This window comes from Schistocerca nitens, chromosome 2 (assembly GCF_023898315.1).
Source record: "Schistocerca nitens isolate TAMUIC-IGC-003100 chromosome 2, iqSchNite1.1, whole genome shotgun sequence".
NCBI classification, from domain to species: domain Eukaryota; kingdom Metazoa; phylum Arthropoda; class Insecta; order Orthoptera; family Acrididae; genus Schistocerca; species Schistocerca nitens.
This window is the reverse complement of record NC_064615.1, coordinates 118625044-118650160: the sequence shown is the minus strand read 5'-3', so window position 1 is coordinate 118650160 and position 25117 is coordinate 118625044. Positions and strand designations below refer to the sequence as shown.

The 25117-nt window shown below is 41.4% G+C and overlaps 1 protein-coding gene across 4 annotated transcripts in view; it reads right to left on the bottom strand.

Annotated features, from left to right (window-relative positions):
* The window catches only part of LOC126235795 (regulator of chromosome condensation), a 136513-nt gene that overhangs the window by 31799 nt on the left and 79597 nt on the right, over positions 1-25117 (bottom strand). For all 4 annotated transcript variants that reach the window (XM_049944610.1, XM_049944611.1, XM_049944609.1 and 1 more), the window contains 2 exons: positions 8216-8435; positions 6367-6510 (listed from right to left, as the gene is read on the bottom strand). In XM_049944610.1, coding sequence (XP_049800567.1) covers positions 6367-6510; positions 8216-8435 — 364 coding nt within the window. The remainder of the gene's footprint in view (positions 1-6366; positions 6511-8215; positions 8436-25117) is intronic.

The following is a 25117-nucleotide window of genomic DNA, read 5'->3' as shown; positions in this document are numbered from 1 at the left end:
ATTTTGAATCGTCTTATTCTCCAATAATTTGTGTGATGTCCCCGTTTCTTCTCCTCCCTCGTTCTAACAAACAATAAACAATCACCACCAATTCTGTAACTCTTCCTGCCATTGTCAAAATTTGTTCGTCGATTAACTTCACTAACCCTGCCGGAACCACAGATTTAGCTATCCCGCGATTATTTTCCGGTTAGGCGATATTATGTGTTTGTACAAAACATTTTCCACGTTACTTCCAGAACAGAACTTAAGTGGCTGCTAGCCGGAGACTGTACAACTGGTCCTTACTAGTGTAGCGATCTGGTCAAAAATTTTGTCAAAATTTCATTTTCTTGGGTACACCAAGAAGATAATACGTAATCTTTCTTTCCTGTTATTCCTGTTAGTCGTTTATTTCCATTCTGGAAGTCTGAATCTATGGATTTCGCTAGGAATTATAACAACGCTCATCATTCGCAAACCCAATCAACCCCATAATCAGACAGTGATTGGCATTCATCTGTTCGGCTTTACTCCGCTCAGCTTGTATAGCCCCGTCCCCCTTCTGTCTGTGGAAACTTTATTTCTAGATGCGATGAGTATTCTCCTGACAGAGACATTACATACACTATGCACACATTCAAAAATCAACTTATGATTCATTCATAAATCAACTTAAAATGTGTTCAAAAACCAACAGGGATGTGTTTCAAAATCATACGAATAATTGATAGACCATTGTGCGCTGGGTGCTAGGCGCTTTGTGAAACAAGTTCCCCCCCCCCCCCCCCCCCTCAAGAATATGAATTTTACGCCCCCTTTTCCCGGTAGCATCCAGTTGCTTGCTGCGACTGCTTGCACAGCTAACAGCCACATTCCTGTAACCAGAAGCAGGAAAATTTACTACTCAAATGTGACTCAACTGCGCATGCGCATGAGCCCGCTCGTAAATGCTAAAATGAATCTAATGTAAACAGTTGTGACTTCACGCTCATCGGAATCAATTTGTTGTTATGAAGCACTGCTTAGCATTCCTAAAACTTTTGACACGTTTTGCTGTTGGCAGACGCTTGCATGAGCACTGTGTGTCGTTGCTGTATATGGTACATTTCCTTTGTAATTTATGTTTTATTGTTTAATATTATTCTGCAGTAGCGGGATACAATAATATAGAGTATCGGTTCTTACGTCAAAATTACAAAAAATTATCAGAAAACTATGAAAAATTCCCAGAATTCTAAAAAATTCCTGGGATTTTCTCGGTTTTCTCCTGGATGAAAAAATTCCCGAGTTTTTCCCGGATCTCCCGGGTCGTATACACCCTGTCTGTGCCCAAATCACTTCGATGGTGTTAAAGTGGCAGTGGTATGGTGGGATCCTAAGAACTTAGTGGCCACGTTCTTTAGATGCCCCATTCACAACATACTGTTGGAACTGCGGCTTATTTTTCTTCACTATTTTCATGAGCTCCACCTTACATAAAGTGTCCTGAATTTTCATGCTGTGGCGTTTCAACCACTCAACAATGATGGTTTTTTTTTCCCTTCATTGCCATCATTGCAGCTCTATTTTTAATAACTGAATGGTATGGAAAACTATCCTTTACAATGACAGATGGCCTATCGTGTTTATCCCCTCGTGGTAGTCATTTGTGTTCTTGATTTGTAAATGAGAAGACTTGTGTACAAAACCAGATGCAGTTCCAGCATGCAAGACAATAATTCATGCGCCCTTTCCCACTGGAACAGTAGAGCTTCTCTGTACTCTATCATCTGTCCAGTCTTTTCTTATGGAATGACAGGCATTTGTGTGCATTTCGTTGACCCACACAATGTCTTCAAATGGGACTTTAATGCTAGATCTTAAAAATTGACAACACCACACTATACTGTCTCCTCTCTCCACCACAATTTTCTGTCCATTAATTTTTTTATAACAAAAACTGGGGGCTCTGATACCTGTCAAAGACATTTTGCTGCCACTGAATAACTCTGCCCCACGAAGAGTAAAGCACAGCTTTTTTGTAGTAGGATTTTGTTCTCTTGCATAATATCCATAGAAGTCAATGTTTGTTATGCATGGTTCTGTCCTCTTCTTTCCGAGTGTCCAGAGTTTGGGTGAACCAGGCTCTTCCCCTACTGTACAATATTTCTCCTTACAAATTTTGATGACAGTATCTTCAAGGTGTCTGCAGTTCTTTTGACTACCTTTGTTGGAGGCAGTAGAGTTGTACCACTGTCTCTCCTCCTCAAAATATTCCTGCACTGAACACAAACTCATGTGTCTGACTATGCAAAACGTAAGTAGACTGCTGAACTTTCTGTTTAGCAGTCACACTTTTTTGCGCACTTCCACTACAAGCTTCAGGCATTGATGATGATGATGATGATGATGATGATGATGATGTCGGTTTGTTGGGTGTTCAACATCGTGGTCATCAGAGACTGTGCTTCAGACATTCTGTAGGGCAAAACAAATTCACCACAAAGAGAAACAAAGCAAACAACAAAACAGACCACAACTGTTTACTTTACCAGCCGCGAGCATCATCAGCAACTGGCTGCAGCAGCTGTTACCTGTTCCTAGAAGTCAATCACTTTTTTATTCTGATCCGGGTATAATGTGTTGCAGTCTGTCCATAGCTCTACTCCACAGCTACCCAATTTGTGTGGCTTTATCAATGGCAGGCAAAATAGCAAACAAGTTGTACATCTATTTTCAAGAGTCACAAGGCACTTTTGAGCCAAATATTTCAAAGGAATTTTAAACAACCTGCCCATCCACACAGAAGCAACCAAAAGAAGAAAAATGAATAAAGAAAACAGGAAATGTCTTCTAACTTTAGCCCTTTGCTAATAAGTAACACAGGAAAGGACCCTATATGCTGTTATGCTGAAGATATTGTCACCGAACACAACAAAATATTGCCAACCCCTTAATGTTTACTTCTTTTGGCAATAAAAGCTCTGTATCAGAAGGATTACTGATTTTGTAAGACTTCAATCTGCCAAACCACAAATGAAGATATATGACTTATTTCATCATCAAACTTCACTCTATGATTTACAGTCAATTTTCTACACCAAAGTATAAATGAATGTTGGAATGTCCTTGGCAAAAGGCAGGTCATGACACTTGCATATCCTTATCATCTGAAAATGTAATTAGTGTGGATTTTTATATTGTACTGCTTGAAAGTCAAAGTGATTTCGAATTTAAAGATGTGGCTTTAGTGAGGTGTGCACATTGTTCTCTTCCACTTTGTTTTAACCACACCATCGAAATCTCGTACCTGCACTATGACTAATATAATTACTTTAAGCAGATGGTTTATGGTACTGTTGATTGAAAATATAATAATTCACTGACATCACTGAATTACGTATAATTTTCCTCCCACGGTATTGATATCTTGCTGTTTTATTTCTCCCTATTAAAATATCACTTTTGGAAGAACGTAATGTTTTGCATGGAAACTGTGTGTCCCTTCTAAGAACCTATTGCCCGACAACACAACACAGTTCATGGCCAAAAAGTTCATAGAATTTCTAGCATGGGAAGAAGTACATTATATTTTTATTTCTAGGTACATTCAGCAAAGCAATTCCTCTGAAAGTATCAAGCAAGTGCTAGGCAGCTTATGCCAAACCTTCTGTGTGAACAGACATTCAAGGTGGATGGAACTAATAGTAGAATTTGGAGAGACATTGAATGACCTACCACACACTATCACAAAAGTCTTCCCAGTACTAGGACGTCGAAAAGAACGCAATACTTTGTTGATCGGCAATACTTGGGCCTAATACCGACACAGACGCTTATTTTTTAGGGAGGGTAGTTGTCCTTAGTTAAGTAGAAATTATTCCCATTCTACAGATTCTCTGCATCCTTTGGTTAATTGGGTGTACAATCTTATAACCATAGTCTTAAGTTTCTTTTTTCTCCTGTTCCTCTCCAGAAATCATGCTAGGTAAATGTACTAGGAGGGCAGTTTGGGGTGGAGGACTGAAAGGTACCAGTCTTTGGGGTCAGTCTTTCTTAGGTCCCTAAGCCCCTATAGTCTGATTAAAATTACTTGATAGTTTATGTCTGTCACTTGTCACTACACTGCTGTCACGTTGACTGCTGGCTACTGCTGGGTTATTGGCAACACACTAACAGTAGATTACTTCACAAACGCTGTTAATGTGTAATGAAGAGCAGTTGGAAGCGGCCACTGCAAGGTATTATGGAAATGCTTGATGGTCTGTCAACAGTTGATTTTAAGTGATGAATGACTGAACTGCAGTAGACAACTTGTTTTGTAGCCCTGTATTTAAACTCGTGCCCTAACCTAACCACAACCTCATGATGTGCAATGCATGTAACTGAGAAAACGGTCTACAACCCATGGCACAACTGCAATAACGATCGCTTTGTTCATGGCCATTATAGCTAACCTCTACGAGCAATCTCAAGACAGGAATATTTTAATTCCAGCACTCAAAGCAAAGTGTGTTTTCTCACCATCATTGGTTACCTGAAACTATGTTCATGCTGCTACACAAGCTGCCACATTACCAACCGCTCAGCAGTATTTTATCACAAATGATGATGATGGTGCGTTCGATGAGATTCAAACTTACAACTTTCTATACATCAGGTTTATGTGATAACCACTATGCAACTGTAGCAATCTGGGTTAAGTTCTTACATTTACAATGTCGTGTGGAGCTTATCTAATGTAAGCCATTCTCTGTTACTACAATAACTGTATATCCAACACTGCTGTGTATAAAATGTGTTTATATCATTAGTATTGTGTGTGTGTGTGTGTGTGTGTGTGTGTGTGTGTGTGTGTGTGTGTGTGTGTGTGTGTGAGGGGAGATACTCAATTTGGGTTGAAATATGAAATAAAAGGGCCATACCTAACATTCAGGATCCAAACATATTACGAAACAAAGCCAGACAAGGAATTGGAAGTGAACTGATTAGTAGTTGTGGCAGTATGGCAATGGTGAACAGTTCAGGAGTGACGAATACACTGACTGGAAGAAACCAGCTCCAACGCATGACGTGTCAACTATTAAGTAATTTTAATTGAACTATGGTTCTTTCTTTTCCTTTATTTCTTCTGCCATCAGGATACAGGTGCTATCCTTCCTCTATCCACATGCAATAATTCCACGACATGAACCCTTCCTGATATCTAGGGACCAGAAAGTGTAGCAACTATTTTTTACATCATCTATTTTCTACAAAATTCGTAGGCTATCTATTTTTGTCAAAATTCATAACTACTTTTTAGTTTGTAAATGATTAAACAAACAAAGCCTTAGTTCTAAAAAACTGACGGTTAAAAGTGCTGGAAAGAAACCGCCACAGGAAAGAAACTTTAACTGCAGATGATTTTGTAATACATATCCACTCCGAAAACTTTGTGTCCTTCCCATAAGTAGAACTGTTACAAAATCTGCAGTTAAAGTTTCTTTTCTGTGACAGTAACCTTTAGTGTACCGCAGTGTCTTCACAGTACAGTCCAAGACACACACACACACACACACACACACACACACACACACACACATTTACTTTTATGTTAAACACTAACAACAGTGTGAATGGTAGTGATAAAAATTAGTCTACTCACTACATGTAAAACCAAGGACAAACAGAGCGAGTGCAACAAACTCAAACATAAAAAAACTGTTGGACCATTAGCTTTATGGAATTTTCATTTTCTTCATTAAGCAACAGGCAAAAGTGTAAATTTGGAAAAAAACCTGTAATTAGTATAGGTGTTAAAAAGAAGGGCTTTTCACGCCACAAATCAAGGGAGAAAGAAGGTAAAAATATGATCCCAATGTAACAAAGAGGAATCACAAATCAGGTCAAGCCAGGTCCAGCTTAACCCCAAAGCACTGTTAATTCCTTCAATACCTTCTCCTCTATAGATAGACAAATGAAGTGTGTGGTTCCACAAGCTACCACTGTCAATTTTTAATCTGTATGTCTCCCATTGTCTGGTTAGCAGCAGCACTTTTTAATCTTTATTTGACTGAAGTTTCATCTTGATTGCTTTCTTATAAACATTTGAGTATTTCCACACCAAAACCACAATCTCTTTGAATAATCTTAATTCTGATTAATGGCTTGCTCGTGATACTGACCACAGCTTAAAATATGTTTTTCCTTTGCATTCAATAAGAAATAACAAAACAGATTTAACCTTGCATTTAAAACTTTAAAATCTAGGGCTAAATGTTACCACATTGTCTCATTAAAAATACTATTGGCAATATGAAAATAATCCAACAAAATTCTGTTTATAATTAAGCTAGAAGTCATTTATCAGCAAAAAACACACACATTCTTATGAGTTGAAATGCTACAATAATAGCTACTAACCTAACTGGCTGTAGTTATTTAGTCCAAATACATAAATATGGCTCTGAGCTTTGGCATATGTACACCAAGTTCCAGCCCAGATATCTTCAAAGCCAAGTTTCGACCTGGGATTAATGGGCACTGGCGCAGGTACCAATAAATGCCCTAAAATGAGAAACACAACAACAATTATAACAATGATACAACTCTGTAAGTAACATTTCACACAAGAGGAATATCTAATCCATTCTTAACTTGATACACAACACAAAATAGAACAAAAAATGGGTTTCTCCAATTTTTACAAGTAAGAGTTGAGATTCCTAATTTTGCTATACCAGTAATAATTGTCACAAAAGTTTGATAACCAGTGATGTTTCACAAGAGAAAACAATGAATCGTCTTAGACTGGGATTTTGGGTCAATTATAGAGGGTGATTTCAATTCTCAGCTTTGAGTCATGACGCCTTGAGTTTACAATACAAAGGAAATTTAACCTGTGTTTGTCTTAGTAACTGGTGTAAACTATTATGAATATCTCACATTTTACGAGGGTGAGGTTAGGCAGGAACCTAAGAGTGCAGCCTAAATGGCTGCAAGTGAAATGAACAGCAATCATATTTATCCCCCCCCCTCCCCCCCCCCTCCACATACACACCCCACCTTTAGCTACATAGCTCAATTCAAGTTGTCTATTCCACTTTTAGTTATTTTTCATTAGGTATGTACTTAACTGTACAGCTCAATTCTATTTGACAGCTAGTGCTGTTGTCTCTCGCATTTCCTGTATTTTACTATAATTGTGTTTCTGGGGTTCTTACAGTACATGTTAGTTTCTTCCCAACCAGAACTAGTTTCCTACAGCCGTCTTGTTAGTTCATAATTTATTGTTAAGAATTTCCATGATTGTATAATTCATGGTTACATTTCAGTGTCATGTAAGCATTTGAGAGTGCTGATCGCCATTTTGATGTCTTGAGTGTGTTGCATCTTTGAGACCAGTATGATGTTACTGCTCAAAGCCACCAGTGGAATCTTACACTAGAATTAATACAGAATTTCTTGAGAATCGACGTTCTTCTATTTGGTCATCTAACTGCACTGATATTTACAATTTCAAATTCAATCTACACTCTGGAAAAAAATTTATCGTTTATCCAAAATGTGACAGCCATTTTTAATTTCTGAAAATGTGCAGAATGTATAAGAATTATTTTTTGCCTTACAAGAAACACTTTCATAATATAAATTGATGCAGAAAAAGGGGCCATGATAGTATGTCTCAAGTTAAATCTTTATTCTCCAAAACATATTGTACTCTATAACATCTAATCAATAGTAATATTAGTTATGACAACATTATGAAAAGGATAGATTGCTACTCACCATGTAGCAGAGATGCTGAGATGCAGATAGGCTCAACAAAAAGACTACTGAACATGTAAGCTTTCAGCCAGAAGGCCTTTTTCTGAAATAGACAACATACACACATAAATTCATGCAAAAACAGAGTGCACACACCCCCACACACGCATACACATGGCCAGCGGTCATGTGTGCGTGTGTGTGTGTGAGAGAGAGATGCATTTGCATGAAAGTGTGTGTATAGGTTGTCAATTTCAGAAGAAGGCTTTCTGGCCGAAAGCTTATGTGTTTAGTAGTGTTTTTGCTATGCTTGTCTGTGACTCAACATCTCCGCTATTTAGTGAGTAGTAGTCTCTCCTTCACATAACATTGTCATTTTTCCATTCTGGATTTCCCATTGTTTGCATTATGCTGTAGACACTCAACTCGTCAAAACAGTCTTCCTCATTAGATAAAAAACAAACAGTATTTCATATGTATAATAATTGTTCAACACAACACTTACCTAACCCTTGTCTGCAACTACGATTTGCAGCACGTTCTGATACTCGACCTAACTGTCCTTGTTCACCACATCCACATGTGTAAACATGCCCGTCATTAGCAAGCATGACTAGATGATCAGCTCCAGATGCGATTTTCACAGTCATCAATCCAGGGAGAATTTCAACTGGTTTCTGCTCAGCAACACCTGCTTTCATAAGCCCCATTGAACCACTGGAATCCTAAATTTTGAAAACATTGTTTCCTTTAGCAAATATTACATATCTTACAAATAAAATAATACAAAAAAATCCCAAAATCACCTACACTCTCAGCACTTGGCCAAGCATACCACACTTCACACTTACTGTCCAACTTTATGACTGCAATAGTCATTCCTGAACTTCAGTATAGTTGCTAGCACATGGTATAAAACGGTGAGGACTGGAATATTTTTCTGCTAGTATTCAGAGTTTGAAAGAGTTTTTACAATCTATTTAACACTGAAAAATAACTGTTCATGGTGCTGTGGTATGTGCTGACACCATCTGAATGTGTGACTGGGTCGGTTGGCAAAAAAGTGTGCTTAATATGGAAAAAACAGCTTGGCTGAACACCCAGGAGTGCACAATTAACCAATTACAATAAGAAAACCATAGATATCACAATTTACAATGAGAAAACCAAAGATATCACAACAGTTCAACCTCACCAATGAATATTAAGAGAAACTAATGAAAGGCTATCACCTCATCACTAGTGATGTGCTGGGCACGCACGCACGCACGCACGCACGCACACACGCACACGCACACACACACACACACACACACACACACACACACACACACACACACACACACACACACACACACGTACGTTCCTTTTCTTTTCCCACACTTTACTGTACATTTCTAACATCGCTGTGTGTATTGTTATATGGTTTCAAGCATTTTTGCATTTTGTTATGCATCCTTTCTCTCATCCAGTTCCTCTCACAACCATCAACATCTATTTTGCCCATTACTGTGCCTTTCCCATTTCCTTTACTCCATTCCTGTATAATGTAGCCCAGTTCCATCTTTCTGCAGAAGTTCAGAAAAGTATACCTTTCCCTGGCTAAAACACAGTCACACATCCTATTTCTCAAATGCTTCCTAAACCATGGAATACCCCTAGATGACCCAACCATAAAGATTCCTTTCTCTGGAACTCACCTCTCCTTTCCCAATGACCGGCATCTTTTCAGATTCTGCCAGCCCCCAGCAACATGGTACTGCAAAAACACCTCTTCATGGCACAGGTATCCCAGAACCACCTCTGCTCCCTCCACGAGATACTACCACTATGCAATCCCTGCTTCATACATCACATCTCTAAAATTGAATCATTTGGTCTCAAGTACCTAGAGGAGCATTCCAGACATATCTCCATAAGTTATCCAACCTGCTGACATCCTACTGCCACCTCAGGGCACCATTATTCAACCCCTACACACAGTATTCCTCCCCCTCCATCCCTCATAGCATCTAAACCCTTCTTACAAGGGAACCTCCCCATCGCACCCCCCTCAGATTTAGTTATAAGTTAGCACCGTGGATAGGCCCTGAAAAACTGAACACAGATCAATCGAGAAAACTGGAAGAAGTTTTGTGGAACTATGAAAATAATAAGCAAAATATACAAACTGAGTAGTCCATGCGCAAGATATGCAACATCAAGGAGAATATGAGCCGAGGAGTGCCGTGGTCCCCTGGTTAGTGTGAGCAGCTGCGGAACGTGAGGTCCTTGGTTCAAGTCTTCCCTCGAGTGAAAAGTTTAATTTCTCTATTTTTGCAAAGTTCTGGCCTGTCCGTTCGTTCATTGACGTCTCTGTTCACTGTAATAAGTTTAGTGTCTGTTTTTTGCGACCGCACCGCAAAACTGTGCGATTAGTAGACGAAAGGACGTGCCTCTCCAATGGGAACCGAACACATTGGATCGCAAGGTCATGGGTCAACCGATTCCTCCACAGGAAAATCCGTCTGATATATTCTATAAGACACTGGTGACGGCATGTGCGTCACATGACAGGAATATGTTTGTCGACCCACCTAACTTGTACACTTGGCGAATGGGTAAAAAGATTCTTCTACCTTGCCCGATTTAGGTTTTCTTGTGGATGTGATAATCACTCCCAAAAAAGTGATGAAAACATAAGAGTTTGTCACATAAACTGCAACAAATGAATGCAATAGTTTCACAGTCGCACAGTTTTCCCTGTGCTCTGTCAAAACATATGTTTTTAACGTTTTCAAATTTTTCCGTGTGTAGACCGTCAAATCCTGCATATGTCCAAGCAAATCTGAACATGCCCTGGAATTTTGGAGAGCGAAGTTGATTATGTGTGATTGCCTGATCTTTGATAATTGTCTGGAAATAAAAATTTAAACTTTTTTACTCGAGGGAATATTTGAACCAAGGACCTCTCGTTTCGCAGACACTCACGCTAACCACGCGACCACGGCGCTCTTGAACTCACAGTCTCCTTGATATTGCCCATTTTTCGCATGGACTACTCAGTTTGTATATTTTGCTTATTTTTTTCATAGTTCCACACAACTTCTTCCTGTTTTCTCAATTGATCTGTGTTCAGTTTTTCAGGGCCTATCCACTGTGCCAACTTACAACTAAATCTAAGGAGGGTGCGGTGGGAAGGTTCCCTTGTTAGTTGACCTTTTCAACTTGCCGCATCCCGCAAAACTCCCTACCAGCTCTCCCCCAGAGCTGAAACACTGTTGATAACCTTTCCACCAATACCCTCAGCTCAATAGAAGTTTCAGTTCTCTCCAAAGGCCTCAACGGTAGCAATATACCAAAATTTAATCATGCTGGACTTGTCAAAGACATACTCCTCTCCTCCCGATCCCTGCAATGGAAGCACTTATTTGCCGCCAATGCCAATCCCTCCATTCAGAACCACACTAGTTCCAACATTCAACTCTGCCTCTTTCAGTTCATACCATTATCCAACTGTCACCCCCCCCCCCCCCCCCCCCGCCAACCTATCACTCACTGGTTGCCTTGAATTCCTTACCTCCAACTTACCATCATCATCCTTCCCCAGATCCCTTCCGCACAACACCAACCTTTGAGTAAGAAAACAGCCATACGCGACCTCAAAATAAATCCTGACCTAATCATCCTACCTGCATTCAAAGATTCCACCACTGTTGTTACAAATCACAGTGAGTACCTGCCAGAAGACACTGCCAATTATCTGACTCATCCACTAATTAACTCTGCCAGAGTGACCCCACCCCAGAAGTCCAACACAAACACCAATCCCTGCTTAAAGCCCTAGGCTCTTCCCAGAACCTCTCCCTTGAGTCAATTTCCCTTCTCACCCCTATGCTACCCCACATACTCTCCTCCTACATGCTCCCCAAAATCCACAAACCCAACAATCCAGGATGCCCTATTGTGGCCTGTTATTGTGCCCCCACTGAAAGAATTTCAGACCTTGTTTTTGTTTTGTTATGTTATGTTATGTTTTAGGGCACAAAAACAACTAGGGTCATATGCGTCTATGTCAAAACTGTAGAACACAAAGACAAAGAGGGCAGTTAAAAACGACTACATGTCAATCAACAGAAAAGAAGACAGCTAAAAACAGGGACTTGGGAAAAGGTCTACAAAATAAGCCATAGATAGAGAAACGAAGGTCCACAACTAAAAATTAAATGGCCTTCACCATATTGCTACGATGGATAAAAGGTAAAACGCCATCAACAGCTTGTGCGTTGTTCACTAAAATGGCACATAACTCACACAGCAAACATGAAACGGGAACGGGTACGCAGTAAAAAAAAAGGGGGGGGGGGCATTCTATCATGAAATGGTGGACAGTCAAAAGTTGAGCACAATGTGCAAAAAGTGATGGGGGAGCAACACTTAACAAATGGTGATGACTAAAAAGACATTGCCTAATATGCAACAAAATTAAAATGATCTCCTTGCAGCATGAGGACCAAGAGGAGATCGTCCAAGCTGGGGAGTGGCTTAATAACACGGAGCTAGTTCCCATGAAGGGAGGACCAGTGGTGATGCCAAAGTCACACCATCTGCTGACAGACAGCAACACAGAGATCATAGGAGGGAATGTACGAACTAGCAGGCTGAGGTACGAGGACTGCAACATTGGCAGCAGCGTCAGTGGCCTTGTTTCCTATCTGAACAATGTGATCAGGGACCCACATAAAAATCACAGTGGCTCCATCAAGAGTGAGCAAGTGACAGCTTTCCTGGACCCATTGCACTAAGAGATGAACGGAGTACAGCACACAGAGGCTTTGAAGGGTGCTGAGTGTCTGAGCAGATGATGCAACTGAAAAGCCTGTGTCTCCAGATGTACTGCGTGGCCTGATACAGGACGAACAGCTCTGCTCTAAATACTGAGCAGTGTTCCAGAAGCCGATACCGAAAAATGTCGGCACCAATGACGAAGTCACACCTGACACCACAGTCAGTCTGAGAGCCATCAGTTTACAAAAAGGTACTATTGCAAAGTTCCGTGTGAAGATCATTAGCCTGAAGGCGATAGAGTGAGGCTGGGGTAGCGACCTTAGCAAGCAAATGAAGGCCAAAGTGAACATGGACCACCACACGAAGCCAAGGTGGTGAAGGGTTTACACCCACTGGAAAAGTTACTGGTAGCATGAAGTTAAGCTGTCAGAACTAGAGCCAAAAGCAAACTCCAGGAGGTAACAGATATGAGGAAGGCACCATATAACGGCAATCAAAGGAGTCATTGAAGGAGGAGACCACAACTTGGCAAACAGCATGTACATCTGCTGAGGAGAAAGTCACCACAGTAGGACAGCGGTAGTTCGGCAGCTTCTGTATTTCTGCATACGGACTCTCAACTGGGATAGTGTAAAAGGTGCCAGTAGCCAAACGGATGCCACAATGATGGATAGTATTGAGATGGCAAAAGAGGGACAGTTGTGCAGGTACATAAACGGAATACTCTTAGTCTAGTTTCTAACGGACAAGGGACCGATACAAAGGGAGGAGAGTGGTTTGATCTGCACCCAATGAAGTACCATTGAGGACACTTAGGACATTGAGGGACCACATACAGTGGGCTGTCAGGTAAGACACGTGGGACGACCAAGGAAGTTTCCTACCAAGCATGAGCCCCAGGAATTTTGTAGTGTCAATGAACAGAAGAGCAACATGCCCTACATGTAAGGACAATGAAAGAAACCAATTGCACCACCATAAATTCATACCAACAGTTTTGTCAGGGGAAAAAGCCATTGTTGATGCTCCATGAGTAAATACAAACGAGACATTACTGAAGATGCCGCTCAATGAAACAAGTCCGTGGAGAACTGCACTAGATGGAAAAATCATCAATGAAAAGGGAGCCAGAGATGCCTGGCTGGAGACAGGCCATTATATAGGGTTAATGGCCTTGGCAAAGAGGTCGACAATCAGGACAGAACACTGAGGCACCCAATTTACCAGGATAAAGGTGTCTGACAAGGCAGAACCCACACATACATTGAAAATTCGATCTTTTAGAAATTCCTGAAGGAAACAGGGCAGGCAGCCACTGAAGCCCCACATGTAGACTGTACAGGGGATACCAGTCCTCCAGCAGATCTCTTAGTGCAATGAATGCAGGAAAGCTGTCACTTGCTCACTACTGATGGAGCCACTGTGATGTTTATGTGGGTTCCTCCAGCAGATGTCTTAGGCTTTCTTCAAATTGGGGGGGGGGGGGGTGCAGGGGGAAGGAGGGGGGGGGGGGGAGCTACAGTCAGGGATTTCCGCAGAAAACCATTCATGACATGGATGGGCATAGTGATGAGATGGTCAACTGCAAAACAGTGTTCGAAATCAACACTGTGCAGTGGTTAGTAAATTGCGAGACTCAAGCCACCATACCAGCTGGGCATGAATCATATGTTCCATCACCTTGCAAACGCAGTTGGTAAGAGAGATGGGTGAGATAAATGGGGCTGTAGCTAGAAGGAAGTTATTTGTCCTTACCAAGCTTAGGTATGAGTATGACAGTGGCCTCAGGCCAGCATCTGGAAAACGTGTCCTCTGCCCAGATGCGGTTGTACGCAATCTAGCAGAAAGTGCTTACCTGCAAGAAAAGGTGCTGCAACATCTGAATGTGGACAGCATCTGGCCCTGGGGTGAAGGATCACGATGATGTTAGAAAAATGGTGCAGCTCCCTCATAGCAAAGGCGGCATTATAGCATTCACGATTCTGAGAAGAGAGCCTCCTCCGCTCATTTCCAATGAAAGAAGGCAGGGTGGTAGTGGATGGAACTCAAAATTGCCACAAAATGGTGGCCTAAGGTGTTGGAGTCAGCAATATAGTCCACCATGACATTGTCTGCTACTGTCAGGCCAGAAATTGTGGAATGGATCTCGGTCCCAGAGAGCCATCGGAGGCTGGCCTACAAGACAAGAGGGTGTGGAACTGTTAAAAGAACTAGTACAGGAAATCCTACTAGCTTTTTTGCTATCCCGAAGAACCTGATGACACTGCACATGCAACTGTTTGTAATGAATGCAGTCTGCCATCATAGGATGGCAGTTAGAAACGCGAAGAGGATATCTCCGTGCACAAATCACGTTGTGGCATGCCTCAGTCCAACAAGGGACCGGGACACAGTGCAGTAAAGAGAGAGTGTTGCAAATGGAAAATTCTGTGGGGTAATGTTTGTAAGATATTCCACCTGGTCTCACAACTGAGGAAATGTTGTTCATCGAAGGTCACCAGGGAGGAGTAAAGCATCCAGCTGGCCTTAATAAACTGCCATCTGGGTGTGCACATAGCTGGGGTAGGAGTCAGCAAACAGATAGCACACATGAAATTGTTGCGGAAGTATGTGTCAGAGAGAACGGACCACTTGAGAAAATGGGGAAGCAGGGCAGTGCAGAAGGATAGGTCCAAATGGGAATACGTGTGTGTGGAGTCTGAAAGGAACATGGGTGCTCCAGCATAAGGCAGAAGAGGTAAGTTGGTTAAGAAGGTCAACCACAATTGCACCTCTCAGATAGGTTCTCTGAGAACCCCAAAGGGGATGGTGTGCATTAGTCACCGAGCAGCAGAAAGGGTGAGATACTTACCCAATAAGGTGGAGGAAGTCTGCTCTGGTGACATCAAATGACAGAGGGGTGTAAACAGTACAAAGGGAAAAGGTCATGTGAGGAAGGAAAAGGCGAACTGCAACAGCTTGAAGGCGGATAGTCAGGGAGATGGATTGACTATGAATGTCATCCTGTATGAGCAGTATCATCCCCCAGGAGATGGAATGCCAACCTCGGGGGGAAGGTCAAAACGGACTGGGAAGAAATTTGAGAGCTCGATGTTGTCATGAGGACTTCACGGGAGTATTCCCTCTGTCCTTTCCGGCCTGCCAGTTGTGTAGCTGCTGACTTCGCCCCATGGGGAGGAAGTTTGGTGGCGTGTTGCACAGCTGGAGGAGGTGGCAGGGACGCTACCATGTTGCTGGGTCTTTTCACAACCGCGGTGCTAAATTTGAGGTCGCATGTCTGCATGGCCTGTCCTTCATGGAGCCTGATGTAGCAAGAACAGTACTGTATGTGCCAGATGGTAGAACTGCCAACTAGCCAACAACTTGTGAGTGACTGAGTAAGGCACTTTTTCCTTCATATGGATCTCCTGGACAACCCGCTCATCCAGATACACAGGACAATCGCAGGAGGTGGCGGCATGGCTGCCATTGCAGTTGATGCAGTGGGGAGGAGGTGGACAATCGCCCTTGTGAGCTTTCCTACCATAGGTTACATATTTGGCTGGGTGTCGACAGGACTCTAGAGTGTGGTTGTAATGATGACACTGGTAGCAGCGCATCAGATTTGAAATGTATGGACGGACTGTGGTAACTTCATAGCCTGCTTTGAACTTTGATGGACGCACCACTCTATCAAAAGTGAGGAAAAAGAGTGTGTGTGGGCACTAAGGATGAACCTACATTTTGCATCTACATCTACATGACTACTCCGCAATTCACATCCAAGTGCTTGGCAGAGGGTTCATCGAACCACAATCATACTATCTCTCTACCATTCCACTCCCGAACAGCGCACGGGAAAAACGAACACCTAAACCTTTCTGTTCGAGCTCTGATTTCTCTTGTTTTATTTTGATGATCATTCCTACCTATGTAGGTTGGGCTCAACAAAATATTTTCGCATTCGGAAGAGAAAGTTGGTGACTGAAATTTCGTAAATAGATCTCGCTGCGACGAAAAACGTCTTTGCTTTAATGACTTCCATCCCAACGCGCGTATCATATCTGCCACACACTCTGCCCCATTACGTGATAATACAAAACGAGCTGCCCTTTTTTGCACCCTTTCAATGTCCTCCGTCAATCCCACCTGGTAAGGATCCCACACCGCGCAGCAATTTTCTAACAGAGGATGAATGAGTGTAGTGTAAGCTGTCTCTTTAGTGGACTTGTTGCTTCTTCTGTGTCCTGCCAATGAAATGCAACCTTTGGCTTGCCTTCCCCACAATACTGTCTATGTGGTCTTTCCAACTGAAGTTATTCGTAATTTTAACACCCAGGTACTTAGTTGAATTGACAGCCTTGAGAATTGTGCTATTTATCGAGTAATCGAATTCCAATGGATTTCTTTTGGAACTCATGTGGATCACCTCACACTTTTCGTTATTTAGCGTCAACTGCCACCTGCCACACCACACAGCAATCTTTTCTAACTCGCTTTGCAACTGATACTGGTCTTCGGACGACTTTACTAGACGGTAAATTACAGCATCATCTGCGAACAACCTAAGAGAACTGCTCAGATTGTCACCCAGGTCATTTATATAGATCAGGAACAGCAGAGGTCCCAGGACACTTCCCTGGGGAACACCTGATATCATTTCAGTTTTACTCGATGATTTGCCGTCTATTACTATGAACTGCGACCTACCTGACAGGAAATCGCGAATCCAGTCGCACAACTGAGACGATACACCATAGGACTGCAGCTTGATTAGAAATCGCTTGTGAGGAACGGTGTCAAAAGCTTTCCGGAAATCTAGAAATACGGAATCAACTTGAGATCCCCTGTCGATAGCGGCCATTACTTCGTGCGAATAAAGAGCTAGCTGCGTTGCACAAGAACGATGTTTTCTGAAACCATGCTGATTACGTATCAATAGATCGTTCCCTTCAAGGGTGATTCATAATGTTTGAATACAGTATATGCTCCAAAACCCTACTGCAAACCGACGTCAATGATATAGGTCTGTAGTTCGATGGATTACTCCTACTACCCTTCTTAAACACTGGTGCGACCTGCGCAATTTTCCAATCTGTAGGTACAGATCTATCGGTAAGCGAGTGGTTGTATATGATTGCTAAGTAGGGAGCTATTGTATCAGCGTAATCTGAAAGGAACCTAATCGGTATACAATCTGGACCTGAAAACTTGCTTCGCAACCCGTAAGGTATCTACTTCAAAGAAACTCATGCTAGCAGCTGTTCGTGTTTCAAATTATGGAATATTCCATTCGTGACAGGACTGGAATAGGAAGTGCTGGTTGTGTGGATTGGGCACGTTTTGAACTTGTGTTCACCCAATGGATGGCAATGACACCCTGATCAGAGAGGTAAATTTGGATTTCCATGACTATGATTACCTATCATCAGGCCCTGAAATGAGGGACACCCTACCTGAGATCCTTCTCAACCCTTCTGAAGTTGTGTTCCATCGCCTACCTTATCTCCACAACATCGTAGTCCATCCCTATGCTGCTCCCAATCCCAACCACTTGCCACATGGATCATATCCATGTGGAAGACAAGTTCAAAACCTGCCCAATCCACACAACCAGCACTTCCTATTCTAGTCCTGTCACAGTTTAATCCTACCCCATGAGGGGCTGGGCCACCTGTGAAAGCAGCCACTTCATTTATCAGCTCTGCTGCAATCATTGCACAACTTTTTATATAGGTATGACTATGACCAGCTGTCCGCCAGAATGAACGGCCACCACCAAACTGTGGCCACGAGCAAAGTAGGCCACCCTGTGGCAAAACATGCAGATGAACATAACACACACTATTTCAATGGCTGCTTCACTACCGGAGCCATCTGGTTCCCCCCCTCCCTCGACCACTAGCTTTTTTGAGCTACACTGATGGGAGTTATCCTTACAAAACATTCTCCACTCCCGTAATAATACCGGCCTCAACCTACAGTAACATACTGTCCACACCCCCTTCACCGAACAGTTTCCGCCCCCTCTGTCCTATCATCTCCTCCCCAAGACATCACCTAACCTCTTTGTTTGCTGCCCTCAGTCAACCCCACTCGCCAATCTTTCCCCACTCTTCTCCTTTTTTCCCTACTTCCTTGCCCCACAACCTGCTGACATTGTGCCTATTGGCATTCTAGTACCTGCAAACTCCACCAGACAACGTTCCTCTCCCCCCAACCTGTATATTACTATCCCTTTCTCTTCCCATCCTCCTCCAGACTGCTGCTTACATCCTACATGACAGTTGCTTTCTGGCGCGAGCTGCCAGAGTTAGTTGTTTTGTGAGTGAGATGTGCTTGCTTTTGTGTATGACTGGTGTGTATTTCTCTGTTTCTCTTTTGCTGATAAAGGCTGTGGCCGAAAGCTTTGTGTAAGTGTGCCTATCTGCAAAATACTGTATCATCTTTATGGTAAGTAGCAATCTGACCTTTTCCCACATTGTTAATACTGTGAAAAGCATAGATTGCTGCTCATCATGAAGACAATACTTTGAGCTGAAGACAGACAGTGAAACGACAGTTACACACTGAGCTTTTGGCCAAAGTCTCCTTCAGAAAAATGAATGCACGCACGTGCGTGCCTACGTACAAATGTGTTTCTGGAAGAACAACAGAACACTGCGAATATTAATTTTTTTTTTTTTCCATGACTGAAGTTTGTGGTGCCAGCCTATCCTGTAATATGGGCCAAGGCCCAAGTCTGGGTGAAATGTTACAGCCGAGTAAGGTATAAAATACCATGTTTGAATAACAATCTTTTCTAGTAATATCTTTAGTTTTCCATAAGAAAATCATTCTGAACTTTAATTACAATAATATCTCTCATATTATTTTAGTTACGGAATTAATTAGTTTGGATTTGGCCCCTAACATGTAATGGTAGTACAGAGCTCGTGCTTTATCTGATTAAATACATAGAACATACAAATAAGGCCTCAATTTCTGCAATTGGAACACTGTGACATGTAAACAATTGGAGAGTTAATTACAAATGTAATTATAAAGAATATCAATTGCAGAAAAGGACATAAGAATAGATTACAAATGAAAATACATCACTTATGATAATGAGGTTCTTTTTATGTTAACTCGTTACTTGATTGTAATTATGGTAATTAGAGGTGCCGGCAACCTATGCCAACTTTTCCACAGCATTTTAATATTTTTCACCAAATATATATCCCTTCAATTTCTTTATTATACATTCAATCCAGCATTTGTACGTAATTTTGTTAATGGCAACAATCTCTTGATAATGATGACAGTATATGCTCCTCTAGAACATTCCATATGCCTTTACCAAACGAAAGTGTTGGTATGTTGATAGGGACACTAACAAACACAAACACAAAATTCAAGCTTTCAACCCATGGGTGCTTCATCAGGAAAGAGGGAAGGAGAGGGAAAGATGAAAGGATGTGGGTTTTAAGGGAGAGGGTAAGGAGTCATTCCAATCCCGGGAGCGGAATGACTTACCTTAGGGGGAAAAAGGAACAGGTGTACAACACTCGCACGCGCGCGCATACACACACACACACACACACACACACACACACACACACACACACACACACACACACACCCGCACATAACAGACACAAGCAGACATATGTAAAGGCAAAGAGTTTGGGTAGAGATGTCAGTCGAGGTGGAAGTAAAGAGGCAAAGATGTTATTGAATGACATGTGAGGTATGAGCAGCGGCAACTTGAAATTAGCGGAGATTGAGGCCTGGTGGGTAACGGGAAGAGAGGATATATTGAAGGGCAAGTTCCCATCTCTGGAGTTCTGATAGGTTGGTGCCAGTGGGAAGTATCCAGATAACGCGGACGGTGTAACACTGTGCCAAGATGTGCTGGCCATGCACCAAGGCATGTTTAGCCACAGGGTGATCCTCATTACCAACAAACACTGTCCGCCTGTGTCCGTTCATGCGAATGGACAGTTTGTTGCTGGTCATTCCCACATAGAAAGCTCCACAGTGTAGGCAGGTCAGTTGGTAAATCACGTGGGTGCTCTCACACGTGGCTCTGCCTTTGATCGTGTACACCTTCCGGGTTACAGGACTGGAGTAGGTGGTGGTGGTGGTGGTGGTGGTGGTGGTGGGAGGATGCATGGGACAGGTTTTACACCGGGGGGCGGTTACAAGGGTAGGAGCCAGAGGGTAGGGAAGGTGTTTTGGGGATTTCATAGGGATGAACCAAGAGGTTACGAAGGTTAGGTGGACGGCGGAGACACTTTTGGTGGAGTGGGGAGGATTTCGTGAAGGATGGATCTCATTTGAAATTACAGCAGGGGATATATGACATCACAACAAACATTATTGTTGTCAAGTGTGATACATGAAATCGAGGACCAGTAATAAATTTGAAGGATCTCCCGGTCCATACATATTTCCCAAAGATACACAGAGCGTCAAGGATATTGTAGAATTGTATAATGGGAACGATCTATTTGAATATATTAGCAACGAAACCAACAAGTACTACAGTCAGAATTGCAGTAGAAGGAAACTGGATAAAAAATCCCAAACTTAGAAAATGGTTTGGGCTTGCTATCCTGTCTGACCACAGAGCACTGTTGTCTTCTTCTGATTCATCCAAATCAGTTGGCAACCGTAGCGTTCGCTGAATTCTTCTTGGACGTATTTCACTATCTTCCGACGATTCTGCTTCACTTTCATTTTTTTGATATTCAACGTCTTCTTCCCACTCGGCCAAGTTGTCCGAAACGTCAGACAAGACGTCCATGTATTCATCGTAAATAATCATATCGTCTCTTTCGACTGCCATGATGAAAGGGCACGTACTTGTTGATGTGTGTAACTTATTGTTACCTAAACAAAACAACAACAGAATGCAAAAGATACTAAAGTGTTGTCGCCGGCCACTGAGCGATACTATGCACACAACACCACTGTGGTGTCGCCAGACGGCATAGTGTTAAGAATGCTTCCTTATTTTTGAATATGCCACAACTGTCAACATTGCTAAATCTTATTTCTTAACTACACTGGAAGGATTTATGTTACAATGTCATCAACATTACGAATGATGATCAGCTTTTACTGAACTGTAGGCTATCTATGTTTGCAGGCCATAATGCCACAGCAGTAAAACTGATAACTTCAACACTTCAGTACACAAACAACTACACTTTTCACACTTCATGGACATAGTGATTGTGATGTCAGATCACATTACCTAAGTCATATGGAAATAAATTTCCATTTCTTTGAACACATCTGCTTTTATCTCTACAGGGGAAGTCAAGTTCCTGACTATGATCAACTTACATGTCAGCCAACTGAATTGATTGATATGTACTGTATCGCAACAAAAAAAGACCTGTGTGAATTGAAAAGAAAGCAGAAACTTACTTTACCATGATAGGAATTATGTAAAAACTAGATTTCAATTTGCAAAATGTTTCTGTTTATTCCTTAAAAGTGTACTTTTTCTTAAAGTGGGGTTCGTTAAAAATGGGGAAAAACAACATTTTTCTTATGGAGGTTTCACTGGGACCGACAGATATTTGCTAAAAGCAAATTTCCTTAGAAGTGTATTTATTAATTCTGAGTTTTACGGTACAGCTTTCTGTTGTATCTCGAGCTGCCAGTTTTGACATTTACGTGGATGTTGAGGGATCACTGTGGCATTCCCTATAAAGAGTTGTTGATACAAAGAATCACTGTATTTGATAGTACGAATATGCATCATTTTAATCTGGAAAGTGTTTTTTTTTTTTTTTTTTTTTTTTTTTAAATTGGATATGTTTATGTAAAGGTAGGAAGATTAAGGTTTAACACCCCACCAACAATGAAGTCATTAAGAGGTGGAGCACAAGTGCTGTTTTGTTAAGGATAGAGAAAGAAATCGGCTGTGCCCTTTCAAAGGAACCATCCTAGCATTTGCCTGGAGCGATTACGGGAAATTGCAGAAAACCTAAACCTGGATGGCCACAGGCAGATTTGAACTGCAGTCCTCCTGAATGCGATTCCACTGTACAGACCACTGCAATATCTCACAATGTTATATGTTGCTATACTTTTGACATCCAGCAAACACTGCAAGAATTTGGTAACAAAGCCCGATATCTTCCACATTGGGGTCATGGTGAAATATTAAGCTGAGCAAATTAATAGTCTTAAGTTATAGATCATGAGCAAAATAGTCATCTGCAACCAATGAGAACACTGCGCTTTGCAAAACCAAAACCCACATCCACAATGGAACACTTCTTCAATAACAGTCAAAACTGTGTGGGTTCCAGCATTTTGTATGTGCATGAGTGGGACAGTGCACAAATGGTTTAATTCGTACCTAACTGGTTAGAGTGCAGAAAGTTGAAAAAAGCAGTTCTCGTAATATGCAAAGATCAGCAAATTCCTCAAATTGGGGAACTATCAAGAATGGGGTTCCACAAGGGTCGGTCTTGGGTCCTTTGTTGTTCTTAATATATATTAACGATTTGCCATTCTATATTCATGAAGAGGCAAAGTTAGTTCTCTTTGCTGATGATACAAGTATAGTAATCACACCTGACAAACAAGAATTAACTGATGAAATGGTCAATAATGTCTTTCAGAAAATTACTAAGTGGCTCCTTGTAAACGGACTCTCACTGAATTTTGATACAGTTCCGTACAGTAAATGGTATGATGCCATTAATAAATATAGACCTTAATCAGAAGCATATAGCTAAGGTAGAATATTCAAAATTTTTAGGTGTGTCCATTGATGAGAGATTAAATTGGAAGAAACACATTGATGATCTGCTGAAACGTTTGAGTTCAGCTACTTATGCAATAAGGGTCATTGCAAATTTTGGTGATAAACATCTTAGTAAATTAGCTTACTGCGCCTATTTTCACTCATTGCTTGCATTTAGCATCATATTTTGGGGTAATTCATCACTGAGGAATAAAGTATTTATTGCACAAAAGCGTGTAATCAGAATAATAGTTGGAGTCCCCCCAAGATCATCCTGCAGACATTTATTTAAGGATCTAGGGATATTCACAGTAGCTTCTCAGTATATATACTCTCTTATGAAATTTGTTATTAACAACCAAACCCAATTCAAAAGTAATAGCAGTGTGAATAACTACAATACTAGGAGAAAGGATGATCTTCACTATTCAAGATTAAATCTAACTTTGGCACAGAAAGGGGTGAATTATACTGGCACTAAAGTCTTTGGTCACTTACCAAATAGTATCAATAGTCTGACAGATAACCAACAAGTATTTAAGAAGAAATTAAAAGAATTTCTGAATGACAACTCCTTCTACTCCACAGGGGAATTTTTAGATTATAAAAAAAAGAAAGAAAGTTGTTATATTAACTTAATTATGTTGTTAAATTAACTTAATTATGTCATGTATTGGAAAATTTGACTCGTTCCACATCATTACGAAATATCGTATTCATGATCCATGGAACTAATATTAATCTAATCTAATCTATGATGATTCCATAATTATTTCCATATGTATCAACTATCAAAATCACACAATGAAGTGTTTCAGGTTGGCTTGTTCTGCACAGAGATTTGCTATACTTCACTTCACGCACCAAACACTTAAATAAGATGCCGCTTGAACATTCCTTTTATGTACAATGAATGTTGCTTAGGCCGGTATTACACTATCAAATTTCTTTGTCAAAGATATCTGATGGTATAATAGGGAACTTTGTCAAATGTCCAATATTTGATCAAATCTAGGGCCTCGCTGTAGATTTGATCAAAGAAGTCGCTTGTCTTCTGTTCACTGCAATGTGACATGTTACCACATGGAGCGCTAGCATTGCTGCAGCGTTCTGTCATCTGTAGTGTTTTTATAAACATCGGCGGTAAATACAATTGGTGTGTGCCGACAACTACAAAATTAATAGAGATGTAGGCCTATGAAGCTGATGAGGCGCTTTACAACGTGAAGCACCCTGAATACAAAAATAGATTAAGAAGATTGGAGACCTGACCTGACCTGACAACTAACCTAACCTAACCTAACCTAACCTAACCTATCCTATCCTAACCTAACCTAACCCAACCCAACCCTCTCCTGTAGCAAGGAATCGGAATGTTACAGTGAGCCTGTCTTCTGCGGATGTAGCAGTTCTTAAGTGAATATTGTGCTTTGTGATATGAGAATACACTTCACTGAGCACATACACAAATGTATGCTCATCCATCCTTAAGTAATTGAGGTACAACTTGACGTCCTCCATTATAAGCTCACGTAACAGGTTTTGTTGAATGCTTTTATCGTGTCATCGTAAAACCCACGGCTTCACCCAGGTATGTTTCTTTTTTTTCCCCCGCTTCTCTTCCACATGTGCACACAGTGCAATTGCGGTACATGCAACTGCTGCGGTTAATAACAAGTTGTTGTTGTCAGCCATCTTGAACTTTGACGAAAAATATGACAGTGCAATACCCCTTCTAGCGCTACATCAAAGATCTTTGTCAAATATATTTGACGGAATATTTGATCATATCTTTGATTAAATCTTCGACAAAGAAATTTGATAGTGTAATACCGGCCTTACTGAATGTTTGGTCACCATTAATTATTATTGAGCAGGGTCTAGTCTGTGTCCCGAATCCGTGTGCCT